At 47.0% G+C, this 23,098-nt stretch overlaps 1 protein-coding gene across 3 annotated transcripts in view; it reads right to left on the reverse strand.

Moving 5' to 3' along the window:
* LOC116989285 (transducin-like enhancer protein 1) overlaps positions 1-23,098 on the reverse strand; it is a 191,049-nt gene that overhangs the window by 57,222 nt on the left and 110,729 nt on the right. For 2 of the 3 annotated variants that reach the window (XM_033046509.1, XM_033046507.1), the window contains one exon: positions 16,456-16,554. The exons of the other annotated variant lie outside the window; for it this stretch is intronic. In XM_033046509.1, coding sequence (XP_032902400.1) covers positions 16,456-16,554 — 99 coding nt within the window. The remainder of the gene's footprint in view (positions 1-16,455; positions 16,555-23,098) is intronic. 3 annotated transcript variants of the gene reach the window in all.

Consider the following 23,098-nt stretch of genomic DNA (forward strand, 5'->3'; position numbering starts at 1 on the left):
TCATTGATGTATATTGTAAATAGCTGCGGTAGACCCCAGTAGTCACTGCCTGCCATTCTGAAAGGGACCCGTTAATCCCTACTTTTCGTTTCCTGTCAGCCAACCAATTTTCTATCCATGTCAATACCCTGCCTCCAATACCATGTGCTCTAATTTTATCCACTAATCACCTGTGTTGGACCTCATCAAAGGCTTTCTGAAAGTCCAGGTACACTACATCCACTGGCTCTCCCTTGTCCAGTTTACCTTTGGTTGGCAAGAGGTCAGAGATGAGAAGACAAAAGGTGTCAGATTAGGATAGCAAGGTGAGAATTGTGAAGCTAGAGGAAGGAATAAGGGTGGAAGGGGGATAGATTCATAGATTCATAGAAAATAGGTGCAGGAGTAGGCCATTCGGCCCTTCGAGCCTGCACCGCCATTCAATATGATCATGGCTGACCATCCAACTCAGTATCCTGTACCTGCCTTCTCTCCATACCCCCTGATCCCTTTAGCCACAAGGGCCACATCTAACTCCCTCTTAAATACAGCCAATGAACTGGCCTCAACTACCTTCTGTGGCAGAGAGTTCCAGAGATTCGCCACTCTGTGTGAAAAATGCTTTTCTCATCTCGGTCCCAAAGGATTTCCCTTTATCCTTAAACTGTGACCCCTTGTCCTGGACTTCCCCTACATCGGGAACAATCTTCCTGCATCTAGCCTGTCCAACCCCTGAAGAATTTTGTAAGTTTCTATAAGATCCCCCCTCAATCTCCTGAATTCTAGCGAGTACAAGCCGAGTCTATCCAGTCTTTCTTCATATGAAAGTCCTGACATCCCAGGAATCAGTCTGGTGAACCTTCTCTGTACTCCCTCTATGGCAAGAATGTCTTTCCTCAGATTTGGAGACCAAAACTGTACGCAATACTCCAGGTGTGGTCTCACCAAGACCCTGTACAACTGCTGTGGGGATGGGGGAGGGGGGTGGGGGAATGAAATGGGGATGATGAGTACAAATCCCAGTGGGGCACAGGAGAGAGAAGGGCAGGAGATGGTTGTTTGAGATTAGTTCCCTATAATTGGATCTGAAGCCATGTTGGTCCCTGCCAACACGGGACTAAAGTGAGCCCATCCGCCCTACATTACAGTGGCCAATGTTAAAAGCTTCTGCCCCAAACCTGCCCACTAGAGGAAAAAGAGCTCCCCATGTAGACTTGTACACAGAGACGTTTGGAGGAATATGGGCCAAACGCAGGCGGGTGGGACTAGTATAGATGGGGCAAGTTGGGCCGATGGTCCTGTTTCCACGCTGCATGACTCTTATGCCGCTCCACAAACTGGAGGACAGGATGTTGCTGTTTTGATGGGCCTGCAATATTCCGCGTGTGCTTATGACTCAATGTTTAATTTAATTTAGAGATACAGAGTGGAAATGGGTCATTCTGCCCACCGAGTCCGCGCCGATCAGCGATACCCACACATTAACACTATCCTACACACACTGGGGACAATGTTACAATTTTACCAAACCAAGTAACCTACAAACCTGTACGTCTTTAGAGCGTGGGAGGAAACCGGAGCTCCTGGAGAAAACCCACGCAGGTCACAGGGAGAATGTACAAACAGCACCCGCAGTCAGGATCAAATCCGGGTCTCCGGCGCTGTAAAGCAGCAACTCTACCGCTGCGCCACCGTGCCCCATTAAGCAAAGATTTTAGAAGACGTTCTTAAAGGGGGGGGGGTGGGGGGGGGGGGGCGTTGGTGCGATGTGCTGAGCAGAACAGCGCACCGGCCAGTAACAATGCCATAAACATTTACCCACCTCCCCATGTAGCTTTGAAGGCTGCACGGTGCTGCCAAGTCTCCCACATTGTGGAATGGGGAACAGGCTGGGTTCTCCCACTCTTTGCGGCAATGGCCAACCTGGCCACTCTTAACATTATTTTTAAAACACAGCAGCTGACATTTACAAGGGTCTCATTCCCATGCAACAGCGTGCAGGACCACTGTGCCAGCCATTTGGTCGCGGTGCAACAATAAAGGCTTATATCCCAGCAACGTGGACAAAAGCAGCCTGCACAGAGAACTCTGCAAAGAAACCACAGCTTCCCAATCGCAGCCAAGAGCGTTCTGGACGCACTCCAGTCGAACTGCCAAGGGAGACATTAAGCAGTGAACTCGACTCGACTCGAGTTAGTAGGTATTTACGCAGGACTTTAAGTCACCAGGCAGAATCAATGCCAGACTCACCGAGGAGAAAGCCCTGCAAACAAACGCAGCGTCACAGAGCCAGCCCCATGCTTTTCTGGAGCGGTAGAGCCACAGCCTTACAGCGCCAGAGACCCGGGTTCGATCCTGACTGCGGGTGCTGTCTGTACGGAGTTTGCACGTTCTCTCCGTGACCTGCGTGGGTTTTCTCCGAGATCTTCAATTTCCTCCCGCACTCCAAAGACGCACAGATTTTGTAGGTTAATTAGCTTGGTATAATCATAAATTGTTCCTAGTGTGTGTAGGATAGTGTCAGTGTGCGGGGACCGCTGGTCGGTGCGGACTCGGTGGGCCGAAGGGCCTGTTTCTGCACTGTGTCTATAAACCAAACCAAACCAAAGTGACTCAGATGAGAGTTAAATATGGTTTGGCCGGAGGGAATACTCTGATATTTGCATGCACTGCCTTTAAGATGGAGATGCCGTGTTAGATTTTACCCACTCTATCACCGAATGCCCCTGCCCTTTACCCCAGCCCTACACCACTGCGTGGGCAGTCTGCCAGGCAACGTCCCACTGATTTTCAACGCTTCAAGAGCATTTGGAAAGCACAGTCCTCCTGTGAGGTCTTCAGACAACTCGTTACCGCCAATCTCTTCCCTGAGGCTGTGAAACTAGACCACAGTCGCTGAACACAATCTTAATACACGATAAATTAAATGCTCCGTGCTATCAGCTTCAGGTGAATTGTGCAAGACTTTAATCCAACTCGATCTCCCGAGACCTTCAGCCTAACCTTCTCGGTTGGCGCGCTGCCAAACAGCAAAAAATAAAACGCATTGCATTAAATTGGTCAACGTGGACCACTTTACAGCACATTGCCTTCCTGTACTCTGACTCTATCCTTCCGCAAAGAATTGATCATTTTTAAAGGAGGCAATGGAGAAATCACAACCATTGCGTGATACATCAACCATTTAGCTCTTCAAATCACAACAGATTTTTATTGGGACATCATGTTGGAAATTTCTGTGTGTAATAGGCAAACTAAACAAAAAAAGTCAAATTCAACACTAGTGTTGAATTCAGTTTAAGAGATGCAGCGTGGAAACAGGCCTTTCAGCCCATCGATCACCCATACACTTGCTCCATGTTATCCCACTTTCGCATCCTACATAGCAGGGGCCATTTGCGGGCCCTGCAGATCGTTGGAATGTGGGAGGAAACCGGAGCACCTGGAGAAAACCCATGGGGTCACAGGGAGAGCGTACAAACTCCGCACAGATAGCACCCATCGTCAGGATGGAACCCAAGGTCCCAGTCTGAAACATCAACTGGAGGAAACGGGATCACCCGAAGAAAACACACGCGGTCACAGGGAGAAAGTGCAAACTCCACACAGACAGCAGTCAAGGTCAGGATTGAACCCGGGTCTCTGGCGTTGTGAGGCAGCAGCTCTACTGCTGGGCTATCCAACCCCTCCACAGATGCTGCCTGACCCACCGAGTTCCTCCAGCAGTTTGTGCTTTGCTCACGGCTCCATAATCTGCAGTTCTCCGTGTCCCCACCCCACACAGCACTGCCGTCGGTTTCAGTGAGGAAACAGAAAAAAATGTAAGAGTTTCAGCTCCTAAAATTCAACAATAGTCTGGTTTAGAGATCCTTACAGACAGCACCCAGAGTCGTCTCTGGTGCTGCAAGCGCTGTAAGGCAGCAACTCTACGCCACCCAGTAACCCTGTCCCCACACACCAGACTCTTGACTAGGGTGCTGGCTTCTGCCTCACCCGCACCACAAATAAACATTGGTGCCCTGAATTAAAAGCCTGCTCCTCAGTCTCTTTTCCACCATTGTAAAAGCGTACACAGTTCAGACTCCCATCAGCTTCAAACCACGGACTGTTAATGGCTTCTTGCTGGCATGACTTACCCAGCAATTAAACAGCAGGAGCAGCGTAATACATCAAAATGGTGATATGTTTATTGAAGTCCATTAAACTGCACTGTGCCCCGTTCAAACTATAACCCCTGGAGTGCCAGAAGATAAATTGGAATGGGAAGGAAAAGGTGGGGAGAGCAGGATAAGGGGAAGGAGATCTATTTCAGAGATACAGCATGAAAACAGGACCTTTTCCCCGCCAAGTTCACGCCGACCATTCACACCAGTTCACACCCGTTCACACTCGTTCTAGGTTATCTCACTTTCACATCTACTCCCCATGCAGGAGTGGCAATTTACAGGGGCTAATTAACCTACAAACCCACACGCCTTCGGCATGCGTTGGGTAAAGCGGAACACCCCGGAGGAAACCCAAACAGTCACAGAGAGGACGTGCAAACTCCACACAGAAAGCACCCGAGATCAGGATCGAGCCTCGGTCTCGGGCGCTGAGAGGCAGCAGCTATACCCGCTGCACCACCTCTAAAATGTGTGAAAAGGTGGGAGAGAAGATGTTGATTAGAAAAAAAGTTTCCAGTTCACATATGCCTACATGTGTAGCGTAACAAGATTCAGGGGACAAGCAGGGTTAACTAACTCTTCATTTCCCTGACAGAGAGCACTGTGAGATCCAAAGGACCCCTCCACTTCTACTCCCAGTCTAAAAGGTTCCCACCCAACATTCACTTCTTCTTTTTGGATTCTAAACCTATTATCCAAAGCACTGGGGTGCAATTGAGTCTCAGATTTAGGTTCATTTTTATCACGTGTTAGGGTGGCGCAGCGGTAAGGGCCTGTCCTACCTGGGCGTCAATTGTGCCTCACGCAGATGGCGCGCAAAGATTTTGTACATCACAAAATCCTGGGGCGTCGCGCGTCACTGCCTACATCACCACGCACCATGCGCTCGTAATGCGCACCATGCGCGCAAGTAACGCCCAAATGGGACAGGCCCTTTAGGGTTGCTGCCTTATAGCACCAGAGACCCTGGTTCCATACTGGCTACGGGCGCTGTCTGTACAGAGTTTGTACATTCTCCCCGTGACCGTGTGGGTTTTCTCTGGGTGCTGTGGTTTCCTCCCATCCTCCACAAATGCATAGGTTTGTAGGTTAATTGGCTTTAGTAAAATTGTAAAATATCCCTAGTGTGTGTGTGATAGTGCTAGTGTGCAGGGACCGCTGGTCGGCACAGACTCGGTGGTCTGAAGGGCCTGTTTCCACGCTGCATCTCCAAAAGTCTAAAAAAAAGTTTTTTTTCTCCAGAGATGCTACCTGACCCGATGAATTACTCCAGCATTTTGCATCCATCTTCTGTATAAAGCAGCATTGCAGTTCCTTCCTACGCAAAAGAACTCTTAGTGGGATTCCTGAAACTAACTTCACAGCTGACTCACAACAAACTTTAGTTTAGAAACACAGCGTGGAAACAGGCCATTTGGCCCACCGAGTCCACGCCGGCCATCGATCACTCATGCACTAGTTCTATCCTACAAGCTAGGGGCAATTTACAGAAGCCAATTAACCTGCAAACCTGCCCATCTTTGGAATGTGGGAGGAAACTGGAGCACTAGGAGAAAACCCACGCGGTCACAGAAAGAACGTACAAATTCCGTACAGACAATACAGACACCTTTAACCCATACCCCCTAGTCCATGGTTAGGATCGAATCTGGGTCTCTGGTGATGTAAGGCAGCAACTCCACCACTGCGCCACAGTGTCGACTAATGCTTACTCAAGCTCATCGTATAAACTAAAAATGGTGGAAATAGCAGATAAAGCAACATCGAAGGAAAAAGGTTAACATTTTTGAGACGGAGTTATACAGCATTGAATCAGGACTACCAGCTCAACATGTCCATGTAGACTAGTTGTGTTTAGGTTTATCATTGTCACCTGCACCAAGGTACTGTCAAGAGCTTTGTTTTCCATACTATCCAGTCAAATTGGTTAATACTACACACAAATACAATCAAGCCAAACAAGTACAATAGATAGAGCGAGGGGAATGATACAGAGTACAGAATATAGTTCTCAGCATTGCAGTGCGAGATTTACAGGTAGAAAAGAGATTTAAGAGTAGGCCCATTGTAACGGATGATAGTAGACCTGGGGCAAGCATGCAGGGAGTCGCCATGCTCCAGAGCCTTCCTCAGCGAGTCCCATTTGCCTGCATTTGGCCCTTGTCCCTCCAAATCTTTCCTGAGCATCTGCCCAAATGTCTTTTACACACTGTCATTGTACCCACCTCTACCACCCTGCAGTATTAATTCCATATACCCACCTATTATTTGCCTATTGTTCCCCTCTCACCTTTAACCCATGCCCCCTAGTTTTCAATCCCACTGTGAACATCCACCATAACTAAACATCATGGTTTTATAAACCTCTATATTATCTCACCCCTCAGATTTCTTTCTTCCAGGGAAAACAGCCCAGACTCTCCTTATTCTGCCCTCTATTCCTGGTAAAACTTCCTGTGAATCGTTCTCTGCGCGCTCTCTACCGCAACCTTCCCATAGTGTGGCAACCAGACCTGCATGTCCCAACAGTTGTGCTCAATGATTTTGGTCAATGGCCTTCCCTCTTTCGTCAACCCATCCATAGAACATAGAATAACACAGGAGCAGGCCCTTTGGCCCACAAAGTCTATGTTGGACATGAGGATGGAAACACCAAGAAACTGTAGATGCTTGAATCTTGAGCAAAACACAAAGGGCTGGAGGGAGAAGGGACTGAAGAAGGATCCAATGAAGAAACGTCATCCCTCCAAAGATGTTGGCTGGCTGACTAGCTGAGTTCCTCCATCACCTGTTACGATGCCTTTAAACTGATCTCTGCCTGCACATGGTCCATATCCCTCCATTCCCAGCATACCCATCTAAAAGCACTCTTCAATGCCACTATCGTATCTGCTTTCACCACCACCTCTGGCAACATGTTCCAGGTACTCACCACGCTCTGTAAAAAAACTTTCACTGCATACAGGGCGGCAGGGTTGCACAGCGGTAGAGTTGCTGCCCTACAGCGATAGAGACCCGGGTTCGATCCTGGTTACTGGCATAGAGTTTGAACGTTCTCCCCGTGACCGGCGTGGGTTTTCCCTGGATGCTCCGGTTTCTCCCACACTCCAAAGACGTGCAGGTTTATAGGCTAATTGACCTCGGTAAAGATTGTAAATTGTCCCTAGTTTGTAGATGGTGCTAGTGTACATGGATCACCGCTTGGTGCGGACAGGGTGGGCCGAAGGGCCTGTTTCCGCGCTGTATCTCTAAACCAAACTAAACTAAAATCTCCCAATACTGCTTCTCCACAGTTGCAATCCAACCTCTCAATATTTCTCAACAATTTTTTATCTTTAACCAGAGACTCCCAGTCTTTTGTCTCAAGTTTGTAAATTTAAAGATGCATCCAGTCTGGACATTCGGGTTAGTTCATGGTATGAAGATTTTACCATTGTCAAATATGTGGTCTGCACACCACTCCCCAACCTCTCTCACAAAGGAAAAGTATCAAACCTGGGAGAAATACTGAGACGGACAAGGTAGGCATTGCATTCAGTGGGATTCAGAGACAAAGACCAGCATAGAATGATGGAAGGCATGGTGGCGTAGCGGTAGAGTTGGTGCCCCACAACACCAGAGACCCGGGTTCGATCTTGACTATGGGATGCTGTCTGTACATCCTCCCTGTGACCACGTGGGTTTTCACCGGGTGCTCCGGTATCCTCCCACACCCCAAAGACGTGCAGGTTTGCAGGTTAATTGGTTTTGGCAAAAATTGTTCCTCGTATGTATGATATCGCTAGTGTACGGGTGATCGCTGGTCTCGGTGGGCGGAAGGGCTTGTTTCCGCACTGTATCTCTAAACTAAACTAATAGACCTAACAATCTCCTCTGCAGTAAAGAGTATGAAGGAACTGCAGATGCTGGTTTAAACCAAAGATAGGCACAAAATGCTGGAGTAACTCAGCGGGACAGGCAGCATCTCTGGAGAGAAGGAATGGGTGACGTTTCGGGTCCAGACCCTTCTTCAGACGTCTGCAGTAAATCTGTTCCCCCAGTAACGGCCAAATTCGAACTTCACTTCCACCAGTTCTGTAGGCGCGGTGAATGTATGTAAATGCCAGGGGTTTGTTAATGCTGACAGTGCACAGGGAGGGTACAGAAATAACAGCAGAAAATGCTGGAGACACACAGCAGGGCAAAGCACCTGTGTAAACAGCTCAGATGAGGGAGCCTTTGTCAGAACTGGGAAAGAGGGGAAAAACAAGGGCGGGTAGGGATGTGTAAAATAATAACCTGCACCCATTAAACCACTGGACTCTCCCTATCTCTACGAAGAGAACGAGAAAATAGTTAATCTGTGGAACTCATTGCCAAAGAGGGCTGTGGAGGCCAAGTCAGTGGATATTTTTAAGGCAGAGATAGACAAATTCTTGATTAGAACGGGTATCAAGGGTTATGGGGAGAAGGCCGGAAAAAGCGATTATGGCAGAGTAGACTCGATGGGGCGAATGGCCTAATTCTACTCCTATAACTTGTGAATAACATTTGTGACCAGTTCCTTTTTAGTCCATGAAATGGGAAGATTTAGAGGGATACGGGTCAAATGTGGGCAAAAGGGACTAGGTTGGATGGGACATCAAGGTCAGTATAGACAATTGGGCTGAAGAGCCTGTAGCTGAGCTGTAGAAGTTGGATTGAGTACCAAGTTTGGGTGGAAAGGTTGCTGCCCAAGGGATTGATTGGAAAAATAGCTCTGTCTAAGATCTCTACCGAGCCTTCAATTAATCAGACTGTTGGTTTAAATCTCTTCAAAACCCCTTCCATTCTTCTCATCGTGTAGGCATTTATCTTACATTCTCCTGCTCCCCGTCCACCTTCATGCTTTTCCCTATGACTCAAATCCATTTGGACAGCTACATGGGTAGGAAAGGTTTAGAGGGATATGGGTGAAACACAGGCAGGTGGGACTAGTGCAGATGGGACGCCTTGGTCGGCATGGACAAGCTAGGTTGAACGGCCTGTTTCTGTGCAATGTGAATCTAATAATCTGACCTGGTAACCTAAAGAGACCAGAAGCAGGAAGATCCAAGAATCTTTCGGCCTGACACAGCACGGCTGGTAGATCTACTGCCTCAAAGACACAGCATCAACCCCGACCTCAGATACTGCAGTGAGTTTGCACGTTCTCCCTGCAACCACGTGCATCTGTTTCCTCCCACATCCCAAAGAGGTGCTGGTCGGCAGTTGACCGCTGTAGGAACAGCATCTCATATTCTGCTCGCCACACAAACGTATGAAAGTTGAAGATTGGCACAAAATGCTGGAGTAACTCAGCGGGACAGGCAGCATCTCCGGATTGAAGGAATGGGTGACGTTTCTGGTCGACACCCATCTTCAGACTGAGAGTCAGGGGAGAGGGAGACACAGAGATCAGTTGTGTTTAATTTAGATATAGAGATACTGCGCGGAAACAGGCCCATCGGCCCACCAGGTCCGCGCCGACCAGCGATCCCCGCACATTAACACTATCCTACACACACTCGGGACAATTTTTACATTTACCAAACCAATTAATCAACAAACCTGTGCGTCTTTGGGGTGTGGGAGTAAACCGAAGATCTCAGAAAAAACCACGCAGGTCACGGGGAGAACGTACAAACTCCGTACAGACAGCACCCATCGTCGGGATCGAACCCGGGTCTCCGGCTCTGCGCTCGCTGTAAGGCAGCAACTCTACCGCTGCGCCATAGCGCAAAAGCGAGACATCAAAGGGGAAGACCATCAAGGAAAATGTAGAGTCGATCATTGTTAGCTAGGAGAAGGTGACAACGAAGCATGCAGAGATAAAATATAATCAAGGGGACAGTAAGACTGGTCGGAGAACTAGGAAGGGGGAGGGATAGAGAGAGAGGGAAAGCAAGGGTCACTTGAAGTTGGAGAAGTCAATATTCATACCACTGGGATGTATGCTGCCCAAGCGAAATTTCCCTTTCATATTTCATATTCCTTCTCTCCAGAGATGCTGCCTGTCCCGCTGAGCTACTCCAGCATTTTGTGTCTATCTCCGGTGTAAACCAGCATCTGCAATTCCTTCCTACATAATATGAACATTGAATTCTCCAACTGTTGGTAACCACTAACAACCTCCCTCTCCCCATTCTTCCCCCTCCCCCACACAGGACTCACACCTATTTCTCCCCTCCCCTTCCACCCACATACATTTGCAATTTGCAGCTCTTCAATCCTTTTATCTCACACTTTCCTCTTTAACCATTGGCCTTTGTTCCAACCGTCTGCCTAGTATAGCCCACCTTTTACCCACCATGCCTTGCCTTGCCTTGTCCCACCAACCTCCCAGCTTTCTCCCCCCAAACCCCCTTACATTCAGTCGGTTAAAGGGTCCCCAACGAGAAGCGTCACCCATCGTGTTCTCTAGAGTTGGTGGTGCCTGACCCTCTAAGTTACTCCAGCCTTTTGTGTCCTCATTTGTAAACCAGCATCTGCAGTTCCTAGTTTCCACCGTCAGTGTGCAGCAGATTACTAATATATTAGTGGGGAAGTTGATGACATTGCAGGATTGCTATAAACGGATGAACGACTGTTAGCCTGGTCTCGAGAGGTTGAATGGATAAAATCCCAAGTGCTTTTACATTTTTAAGACATTTTTCATACCTTTTCAAGTTACAACAGTTGAATATCAAATCTGATATGTGTTCAATGTGTTCCTTCCACTCCACAGCCCCCAATGCTTATTTCTCAATTATCAGATTCACCACCAAACCATCAGTAAGTGATACTTGGTTTGAGAAATATGTTTGGAGCAGGCGGGAGAGAGAATACAAATGAATACCAGATGGCAACTCTGTTGGACTTGGCTTTCGAAGACCAGAGAAATGTATTAAAGTTGTACGGAGCACAATTAGTCCAAACACGAAATGCTGGCGTTTAAATGTTGACCACAATGCCACAAACCCGTGGAATAAACAGTCACGGCCTTCAAGTCCAACAAGGCGACAGGCAGCTGAACACTCATTTTCCACAAGAGGCAGTCAACTGATGGTTTTCAACCGCAGAATGACGAAGAAGATGAAATGGCTGCCAGAACCGGCGAGCGCAGCTGCAGATTCCCCATCGCTTTCGTGGCATTAGCCTGGGCAGCCCATAAACAGGGCTCCACACACCCAACTGAGAAATGGAGCCTACATCTGTCGAGGAACAAGGACTGACTGTAGACAGACAGACAGACACAAGAAGCAGGAGCTTTCCCAGGACTGGAACATCTCACCAAGTTGAGTGTCTTGTAACAGCCCACAAGGCCTTGGAGTGTCAGGGGGTCAGGGGTAACTCCCCAACCTCTTCCTAACTCCGGAATCCCCCCCCCCCCCCCCCAGCTCTGAAGATGGGTTCTGACCCGAAATGTCACCCATTCCTTCTCTGCAGAAATGCTGCATGACCCGCTGAGTCACTCTAGCATTCTGTGTCTATCTTAGTTTAGTATAGTTTAGTTTAGATACAGCAAGGAAACAAGCCCTATGGCCCATCGAGTCCATGCCGACCAGCACTGTAAGGCTGGAGCAACTCTACCACTTCACCACCGTGCCAACCTCCTTATGTTTGAGCCCTGGAGAAGAGACAAATTATCAAGCGCCCACTGGTATTTATGCCAACATCGGGGCAATGTTAAAGCTTGGTTGTAGTGCTGCCCACAACTACCATCGGCCCCAACCCTCAAGACCAAGTTGAAGGACCTACTGTCATCTTCCATCCAGATTGGTACAAGAAGCACCTCTACTTGGCTGAAGTGTCCCCGTCTCAGCACAAGTGAGCTTACGTCAACCAAGGCGGATGTCTTAAGCTCATGAGAACGGCTCAATGGAAAACGGACAATGCCACAGTAAAAAAAGATGGATGCGATCGCTTATCAAGCTGAACTGCGTTTTAATACACAGCAGGAATCCCGAAAGGCCACTCACTCTCTGAGGTGTCAGGAAGTCTAATGGACTTCAAGCCACATTTGGACGATCGGAGGGTGGCCACCATTTTCCTGACAAGATCCATCGGAGCTCATTACTGACATTCATTACTCATGAGCTAATTACTGACACAGCTGACAATCAGCATCTTGACAACGTCAGTTGTGTAGCTTTAGCCATGACAATAATGGCAACGTTACTGAGCCCATCCAAAGCCATCACACAAGAGACCATCTCACAAACCAACCTCCCTTCTATCAAATCCATTTATACCTCACTCTGCCTCGTCAAGGCCAGCAGCATAATCAAGGACGAGACGCACCCTGGCCACTCCCTCTTCTCCCCTCTCCCATCAGGCAAAAGATATAGAAGCTGTGGAGGCCAGGATAGATTCTTGACTGGTGCGGGTGTCAAGGGTTAGAGGGAGAAGGCAGATGAATGGGGTTGAGAGGAGGAGATAGATCAGCCATGATTGAATGGCGCAGTAGACTTGATGGGTCGAATGGGCGAATTCTGCTGCTATCACTTATGAGGCCATTCGGCCCACTGAGAGATGGTGGCAGTGGGAGATGAAGAGCTGTTTAAGACCATTTATCAGTCAACAACACAAGCTGAGCTCTCTGATGGACAAGTAACAACCAGCCAGACAAGTTTTCACTCTACCGTACAAACTAACAAGGGGACAGGGCCTCAACAGACATTTTGAGTTTCCATTTTATATTTTTTAACCGTATCAGTCCTTGACTCCAATTTTAGAAGTCAGGCCAAGTTTTGTAGAGTTCCAATAATCATCGAATGAACTTGATATTGAATGTAGAGTCATGGAGCTGTAGAGCATGAAACAGGCCCTTCAGCCCACCATGTCCTTGCCAACCACATCGGCAAGTCCCATTTGCCTGCATTTGGTCCATAGCCCTGCCAACCCTTCCTATCTGTCCTGATGTATTTTACACGTCATGACTGCACCCACTTTTATTGCTTGTTTTGGCAGCTCCTTCCAGACACAGTCTGTCTGTGGTAACATCTGCGGTGACATCTGTGTCATAAGTCTACAGGGCATGGAGTACTATATAATTAGACAGAGACACAGAGCAGATAATGGGTAAGTGTCTAAACAATCGCAAAGTTTAGCTAAAATACTCATAGTAATAGCGGCGTCACTGTGGTCGTGCTTTGGCAACGTGACATGGAACACCTGGTTTGAAGCTGCGCCCAGGCCTGTGTTGCAACCGAGCTGGGTGCAGTTCGCTCCGTTACACTCTCACCGCAGAGTTGGGCAGGTCAAGGCCTCAAGCTTCACCTCAGCAGCCAGAGTCCAAAGATCTCGGTCAACATTTCAGTCACAAACCGATATCCTTTGGATGGGTTATTACACTTAAGCTGTTGCTGCTACCAAGTGAATGTTAGGGATCATAGGTCGGCACGGTGGCACAGCCATAGGTTTGCTGCCTTACAGCGCCAGAGACCCGGGTCCGATCATGGCCACGGCTGCCGTCTGTATGGAGTTTGTACGTTCTCCCCGTGACCGCGTGGGTTCTTTCCAGGTGCTCCGGTTTCCTCCAAGACGCGCAGGTTTGTAGGTATGTTGCAAAGCCTACCTGAAGCGTCGTTGAAGATCTGCTGCTGAGGGTGTGCGCGATTTTGGCGCCGTTTAGAGGGGGCGGGTTTAAAACGCGATTTTCTCTAAGCTGTTCCAATCGAAAATGTTCAGCCTAGTTAATTATTAACGAAAAATCGCTGGAAGACCCCGTCGCAAAAGCTATTATTAGGTTTAAAGGCCTTGAATAATAGTTATAGTAGTTTAAAAATCAATCTCTAAACCCGCGACCGCCAGCAACCGCAGGGTCTCATAAAGCAAATAGCAGAAGTTAGGTTGTATATTTTTACATTAAAAAGGGCTTCTAAAGATCCCTTTATACTAAGTTTAATATTGCGAGTAGCTCAATTTGGGCCCATTATATCCCGCAGTATTTTTCTCGGCATTTGGGGCACAAATCTCCACAATGTGAACGTTCTAAACCAGCGCGTTCCACAGGGACCTACTGGAAAGCTGATTTAAATGGGCATTTATTTACAGCAATTAAACACTAAATTCCTTCCATTTGGCCTATAAATTAATGTAAATGAGATTTAAAAATCATGTTTTATTGTGAATTATTTGTGAATATTATTTGGACATTTAGGCTATTTAAAAATGTTAATCATTTATTAAGAAATGGATAGATGTTTAGATCTAGTAATTGAAGTCTGAAATTAGCTACAATTAGGTAACTAATTATATGCTTTAATTTCAGGTCATCCAAGTAAGATTATTTTATATTTGTTTCAGAATGCTTCAATCTATGATAACTGAAAATTTCATTCAGTTCTCTTAATTTTTAAGAAAGTTATGGGCTTTTGACTGTTCACGATCACAGCTTTTTTGTTATGTCCATAGAAAATCAATAGGGAACAAGATGCTCATTTCCCAGTATGAAAATGGCCATAACGTTTTAAATACTTGAGATATGAAAGTGAATTAGGTGTCAAATTAAACTTATTTTTATGCTTTATCTGATGGGATAAATTACAGACTTGATTTTTAAAATCTCAAAATTTTGTAACATTGCTAAGGTTTGTAGGTTAATTGGCTTTGGTAAAGATTGTAAAATTGCCCTTTGGTGTACAGGATATTGTTAGTGTACAGGAATTGCTTGTCGGCACGGACTCTGTGGGCCGAAGGGCCTCCTTCCACTCTGTATCTCCAAAGACTAAAGTCTAAAGATCACATAATGTTATTGAAGAGAAAGATTAGCTAGAACACTGAAGACATATTTAACCCTTGAAGACACAGAGTGCTGGAGTAGCGCAGCAGGTCAGGCAGCAAATTGACCCACTGAGTTACTCCAGCATCCTGTATCATGTCTCCTTTTATAAACCAGCATCTGTCATTGCTTGTTTCTAAATATTTAACCATTACTCAGAGTGCCCAAAAAGATTATCTGATCCTATTGCAAACTGAAGGGCTCGACTTGAAATGTCACTTATCCATGTCCTCCAGAGATGCTGCCTGTCCCGCTGAATTACTCTAGAACTTTGTGTTATTGCAATATGTTTGGTGGATTCCTGTTGTCCGCACACTCTCTGTCGCTTCCTCTGCACCAAATGTCACTAAACTTCAAATGTAGACACAAGATATCGCAGATGCTGGAATCCTGAGCAAAAAACAAAGTGCTGGAGGAATTTCTTCAGACTGATTGATTTAGGCCACCTAGTTAGACTTTAGATACAACGCAGAAACGGGGCCCTTCGGTCCACCAAGTATGCACCAGTCATCGATCACCACATACACTTGCTCTACCCCACACACAAAGCACAATTTACAATTCTTTACTAAAGCCAATTAACCTACAAACCTGAACGTCTCAGGAGTGTGGGAGGAAACCAGAGCACCCGGAGAAAACCCACGCAGTCACAGGGAGAATGTACAAATTCCACGTAGCGAGCACCCGTAGTCAGGATCGAACCTGGGTGTCTGGATCTGTAAGTCAGCAGCTCTACTGCTGCGCCACCATGTCACCAGCAAGTTCCTTCAGCACTTGGTGAATCAGTTCAAAGCAGGATCCCCACTCAATATTCCCTTCACAATGCTGCCTGAGCCGCTGGATATCTCCAGCACTTCAGTTTTTGCTTCAAATGTGTTTTATTGACTGTAATGCCCTTGGGTATATGCTGAAAGTAGCCAGATAATTGTTAACTATAAGAATGTGGGGTGATGATGCAGGCAGAGATGATAGTGGAATTCATCGCCACAGGTGGCTGTCGAGACCAAATCATTGGGTTTTTTTGAAACAGAGATTTTGAGATAAGTTCTTGATTTCTTGTTTTCTGAAGAAGGGTCTCGACCCGAAACGTCGCCCATTCCTTCTCTCCAGAGATGCTGCCTCACTCGCGGAGTTACTCCAGCATTTTGTGTCTACCTTAGGTTCTTGATTAGTACGGGGAGAAGGCAGGAAAATGGGGTTGAGAGGGATAAATAGATCAGCCAATGCCAAATGGTAGAGCAGACTCGAGGGGCAGAATGGCCTAATTCTTCTCCTATGTCTTCTGGTGTTAAAGTGGTGTTCCAGAGGCTATTAGATAGGCACATGGATATGCAGGGAATGGAGGGGATATGGATCATGTGCAGGCAGATGGGATTAGTTTATCTTTACCTCATGAACAGCACTAATATTGTGGGCTGAAGGGCCTTTTCCTGTGTTGTACTTATCTATGTTCTAAAAAACACAACCAGCTAACTCAACACTTAATGTTTCATCATTTCTTATGCACTGAAGGGTTAACTGTTTCGCCCTCTACAGATGCTGCCTGACCTGCTGAGAATCCTCGGCACTTTCTGTTCTTCTTTCAGATTTCCAGCATCTGTGCCTTCTTGCTTTTGCATCCGACATTTCACGACTTGTCTCTGCCTCCTAAAACAAAGATCGGCAACAGAGGAGGGGGGGAAAAAGGAAATAGGTATCTGTGTGTTGTGATCAGCAATACAGAACCCGAAGGTCCTGTAGGAACAGTCAATAATAATTCTCACGGGAATCAAATGTATAGCTGAAAATGCCTCCGTGCTATGAGCTATTGGGCCATTCTTTGGGAAGTGAGCCAACGCGTCACACACGTGACCAGATCTCATCACATAAAGTGATGCATTAAAATATTCTCGTACGATATTAATCTTATTCGTCGCTATTACCCTACTGACAGAACTATAATGCATGTCTGCTAAAGATATGAATATTCTAGCTTTTTAAAATTGACAGAGTTCATAAGATAAAACTGAGTTATGAAAAAAATGCTTCCGTGTGAGGTCAGTCATATTTGACCTCTGACCCTAAACAAACATTGTCAGCATAACATGTAAAAATTTCACTTGATAAACCAAAAATATATATACAGTACAAAACAATATACCTGTAATGCTTTCAGAATTAGAAGAGGCATTTTTTTTCATCTTTTTTGGTCACACACATGACTAAGAATTCTCCCTATTAGAGAATTTCACTTCAAGAGCAGGTATATAAACAGTGGACCGAATGGCTTCATACTGCGCTGCAGGTTTATACAGAGAAGTGCGAGGCGTTGCATTTGGCAAAGTCACACCTGGGTAGAACTTGCACAGTGAAAGGCAGGGCACTGGGGTGTATTGTCGAGCTGAGGGATCTCAGAGGGGAGGAATATAGTGGCATAACAAGTAGATAGGGTGGTCCAGAAGGCTTTAATCAGTCAGTACTGAATACAGAGGTTGGGAGGTCATGTTACAGTTGCACGATACATTGGAGAGGCCACATTGTGTTCAGTTCTGGTCACCGTGTTATTGAAAATATATTTTTAAGCTGGAAATAGTGCAGAAAAGATTTACGAGGATATTGCCAGGACTCGAGGGGCCTGAGCTATTGGGAGAGGTTGAGCAGGCTAGGACTTTATTCCTTGGCGCGGAGGAGGATGAGAGGTGATCATATAGAGGAGCGTAAGATCATGAGAGGAATAGACAAGGTTAATGCACAGTCTTTTACCCAGAGTATGGGGAATCTAGAACCAGAGAACATAGGTGTAAGGTGAGGGGGAAATATGAAATAGAAATGAGAGGGGCAACTTTTTTTTTACATAAAGGGTGGTAGGCATATGGAACGGGCTGCCAGAGGAGGTAGTTGAGGCAGGTACTATCTCAACGTTTAAAAAACATTTAGACAGGTACATGGATAGGATAGGTTTAGCAGGATATGGGCGAAACATAGAAACATAGGCAATGGATGCAGGAGTAGGCCATTCGGCCCTTCGAGCCATCATTCAATATGATCATGGCTGATCATTCAAAATCAGTACCCCGTTCCTGCTTTCTCCCCATATCCCTTGATTCCATTAGCCCTAAGAGGCATATAGAACCCTCTCTTGATTACATCCAGTAAATCGGCCTCTACTGCCTTCTGTGGCAGAGAATTCCACAGATTCACAACTCTCTGGGTGAAAAGGTTTTTTCTCATCTCAGTCCTAAATGGCCTACCCCTTAATTCTTAAACTGTGTCCCCTGGTTCTGGACTCCCCCAACATTTTTCTGCATCCAGCCTGTCCAATCTCTTAAGAATTTTAAATGTTTCTACACAATTGCCACGGCAGGTGGGACTAGTGTAGACGGGGCATGTTGGTCGGTGTGAGTAGTTGGACGGAAAGGGCCTGTTTTCACGCTGTGTGGCTCTGTGCTGTTTCACAAAATGGACGTTGCTCCATGTCTCTACCCATTATCCAAGCACGGTGCAGGAAAAACTGTTGCGGTTGTTAACGTCTTTACATTAAACGGTTCATAACATCGACAGCACATATCTGCAAGGACTGAATCAGTCAGTGTCTGAGCGCCAGACAGGACTGAGAGGGTTACATCTGCACAGATGCACAGAGGTTAAATTCTCCAGGCCGCATTAGGGTTCGTGAAGCGTGCGTCTGCCTCTAATTAAGCTAAATGCCCTTGCCGCACTTGCTTTCAGTTCATTTCCCCCGTTTCTAGTCCCGTGATCATTGTGTACATTGAGGCAGCTTATTATTAATAAAGAAGGCAAGCTTGTGTGACAGATACACTCCATCTCTGTCAGCACATTCCCTGTGGGCAAACACAGACACTGTTTTGGCTGCCGTCGCAATTGTCGGGTCAAACAATGATGGATCTTCAGTCTGCTGATTACATCTCCAAAAGATCATGTTACCTTCGGCTCAGGGTCCTAATGCTATTTGGCAGTCAGAGGAAACAAGTATGTGGGAGGAGGAGGAGGAGGAAGCGACTGAGTTTGCTAATTCCCAACTCAGGGTTACACAGCCAGGTGCCTTTTTCAACGCTGCTGTGATTTTGAAGGGTCAAATCCTGTCACGCTAGGTTTTATGATAGAAAGCAAACGAGGTGTAGTCAGTTGGCTGGAAGCCCTTCGGATCAGATGGAATGAGACTCACTTGCATTTTGTAGTTAGTGGCAGTATTAGCCGGTTTACCATGAACACTTGACAGCATTTCGCAGATAGTTGCAAGCTCGTCAAATTCCTCTCTCTCTCTCATACCTTTGGGATTTTGAGAATAACTGCTGCCTGGTGGTTAGGGATGGATCAGATAGCCACGGGAATCAGTATTCCATAGACCAAGGGCATTAGCAAGTGGAAAAGAGACACTCAATCTCACAGCCTCAATTGCAAGCTCACAGTTAAAGGTGCTGATTCATGCACATCTAGAGCTGGTGGTTCCGCAGGGAAACTCCAACTACCTGCTGCTCCGCAGGTAGGGTCTGAAGAAGGGTCTTGACCCGAAACGCCACCCATTCCTTCTCTCCAGAGATGCTGCCTGTCCCGCTGAGTTACTCCGGCATTTTGTGTCTAACTGCAGGTCGAGCTCCTGCCTCATGGTGCGAGATTGTCCACGCTGGCTTCCCCTGTAGGCCACAGCGGCCTGTGGGAGCCTTCATGCGAGTCGCAGTGGTTTGGGGGCCCGCGCCCGGTGCACCCTTGAAGGAGGGAGCCAAGCTCCTCCACTGAAGACCAGAGACCGGGAGGAGGGAGGGAAGAGAGGCCGGTAGGGGAGGGAACCGGGGTCTGGCCTACCGACCTCAATGGGCTGCGGCAGGCACCCCTGGGAACGAAGTATAGGTGTGAAAACACACACCTCCAGATTCAGGGATAGTTTCTTCATAGCTGTTATCAGGCAACTGAATCGTCCTACCAACAACCAGAGAGCAGTCCTGAACTACTATCTACCTCTTTGATGACTATCCTCGATCCGACTTTGCTGGCTTTACCTTGCACTAAACGTTATTCCCTCATCATGTATCTATACACTGTAAATGACTCGAATGTAAATCATGTATTGTCTTCCTGCTGACAGGATTGCACGCAACAAAAGCTTTTCACTGTACCTCAGTACAGGTGGCAATCAACTAAACTGACTGAAGGACGTCGGTTGCTGGTCAACCAAGGGAGGGCGATGGCTGTAGGCCCTGCAGCAGCCTGAGGCTTGCCTGAATCGGGCACCTCTCATGACAACTGGAGCGTGGACTGGGAAACTGATGCCAAACATGGCACCTCCTCCATGCAAGATCAATGCATTATTTCTGTACAATTGTTAATCGGGGGTGGTATGGCGATACTCTACTGGACTGCTTGTGAGAAAAGAATTTCACTGTGCATTTGCACTTCGTACATGTCACAATAAAGCAGTATTGAACCTGGGTTCGATCTGACCACGGGTGCTGTTTTATGAGGAGTTTGCACGTTCTCCCTGTTGGAAACCCTCCATTGGGTTCTCACCACCATCCCAAATACGTGCAGGTTTGTAGATTAGTGGGCTTATGTAATATTGCCCCTAATATGTCAGGAGTGGATGATAAACTGGGATGACATAGAACTACTACAAGTGATCGGTGCGGACTTGGAGGGGCGGACGGCTTGTTTCTATGCTGTATCTCTAATCCTAATCTCCAAAATTCCATGAGAAGACAGTCAAACACAGGAGACTATGTATTGATGACGTGCCATTGGTGAGCCTACATCATGAAAACTATGGAGAAAATTGGTCTCCATAAGGAGAAATGTTAATGTGTTGGAAGCATTTCAATGTTTCCTAGACAAAAGCTTGAAAGCACGCACCCACCATACGCAGGAATACCTTCTTCCCCTCTGTTATCAAACTTCTGGATAGTCCTTCCATACACTCGGGTGTAGTCCCAATCTTCCAATACCGTATAATGCTACAATGCTGAAAAACTATCTTTGCTGACTGGTGTTTCTCCTCTTCACTCTGCCCTCTCATACTTGTTTATGACAATACGGATGTTCTGCGCAGGATGAAACTGAACAGGAATGCTGCACTGTAAAATACTTTGAAGAGGCTCTCTGCTGCCATGGGTAGCATGGTTGGGAAGAAGTAGCTGGAATTCTTCCAAGTGCCTTGTCAGACTCTTCCAAGTTCACTCGCTCAGGAAGCTGTGAGAGCAGCCGTGATTGCACTAGAAGTTTGTGGAGAGGGGGGGAGGGGGACAGGGGGGGAGGGGGGGCAACCAAGTTTAACCATGGCCAGAATCTGTGCATTGACACTGAAATGCCACAGCTAAACAATCTACCCAGACTCACTCTAGCTGCGCCAAATTCTGGATGAATAATGACAATGGAATTCTCATGGCCAGCAAGAAGCCAGTCAAAATAGGCTGCCAATGCTGTACAAGATCGTAAAGTGCTTCACATCCAACAGTTTAATTTTTCTGGCTGTCGGTTTGTGTATTGCAAGAATCCACAGATGGACAAGATGAGCAGCCAATTTTTTTTCTTCCCTTTGTGGTGTCCTATATATCATAGATAAATAGGATGGCCGGGTACACAATAGTGCAACAAAGACCAAAGGTTCCCCCCCCCACCGACAATAGTTCCTGTATCGTAAGTGCCAAAGTTTCAGCAGCTCGAACATGAAAAACAAAGTCAAGTAACTGTTACATTTATGCCAAGATTTATTTACTTGCTACCGCTGTGGCTCAATGTCTGAACTGATCTGATTTTTACATTCCTTGCTCCGCTCCTGAATACACATCCTAACTCAGGCATCTCTGATTATCATCAAATGCAACTTAAAAACGTATCCTCGTGGGCACATGGAATTAAAGATCATGTGGTTTCCAAAATTCCACTTGGCGTAGCTGCTTTATTAGCCTTGAACAATGCCAATTCATACATGAAAAAATTGAAAACATACTTGGAAGAATACAGCACTCATTCACTGTAAAAAATAACAAGCTTTCTCTGTAGATAGACACAAAGTGCTGGAGAAACTCAGCTGGACAGGCAGCATCTCTGGGGAGAAGGAATGGGTGACATTTCGGGTCGAGACCCTTCTTCAGACAAGGGTCTCGACCCGAAACATCACCCATTCCTTCTCTCCAGAGGTGCGGCCTGCCCTGCTGAGTTAAGGACCTGTCCCACCAGCATGTGATTGCATGCGTCTAGCGCGACCAAACGTGATCGCTTGAGGCGTACGGCCGCGCGGGGCTTGTCCCAATTTGAACCGCGGAGGCGTATGGAGTTGTGCGGGGCTGGTCCCGACATCATACTCACCAATCAGCTGGGCAGGAGACGGGCCAACTGAATTTGGACGTCGCACGGCGTCGGGCGATGACGTCATCGCGCAACGCCACACGCTAGGCGTACGCCGTCAAGACACTGCATACGACGTCAAGACGCTGTGTACAGTGTCAAGACGCTGCGTACGGCCTCAATGCGGCTGCGGGCCGACAGGCCGTTGTCGCGCGGGATTTTCGGACAGTGCAAGATTTTTGGAGCCCCTCACGATGTCGGGACCAGCCCCGCACAACTCCATACGCCTCCGCCGATCGAAGTGGGACCGGCCCCGTGAGGCCGTACGCCTCAAGCGACCACGTTTGGTCGCGCTAGACGCATGCTATCGCATGCTGGTGGGACAGACCCTTTACTCCAGCTTTTTGTGTCTATCTTCAGTGTAAACCAGCATCTGCAGTTCCTTCCTACACAAGCTTTCTCAGTTGTCCCCTTCACCACTCTCCTGTTCAGCAATCTCGGAAAAACCTCACAGCTGAAGCTATTTTTGAGAGTGTAAGCAATTCCATACCCCCGAGAGTAAGCAAAATATGCAGCATTATGACGTGGACTAATATACTATCAAGGGGTGAGATTTGCACTAATCTGTAAAACAAGTAGCTAGCGGCAACTACGAGCCAACATGAGTTACAAAGCATTTCTTAGCACTTAATTCAACCCTTGTTATCTTTGGGTGATTTGCCAAATTCCAGATTGCATCTGTCTCAGAGTCATAGTCATAGAGTGATACAGTGTGCAAACAGGCTCTTCGGCCCAACTTGCCCATACCGGCCAACATGTCCCAGCTACACTAGTCCCACCTGCCTGCATTTGGCCTATACCGGTCTAACTGTTTCTTAAACGTTGGGATAGTCCCAGCCTCCTTTGGCAGCTT

The sequence above is a fragment of the Amblyraja radiata genome, chromosome 29 (assembly GCF_010909765.2).
Source record: "Amblyraja radiata isolate CabotCenter1 chromosome 29, sAmbRad1.1.pri, whole genome shotgun sequence".
NCBI lineage: Eukaryota > Metazoa > Chordata > Chondrichthyes > Rajiformes > Rajidae > Amblyraja > Amblyraja radiata.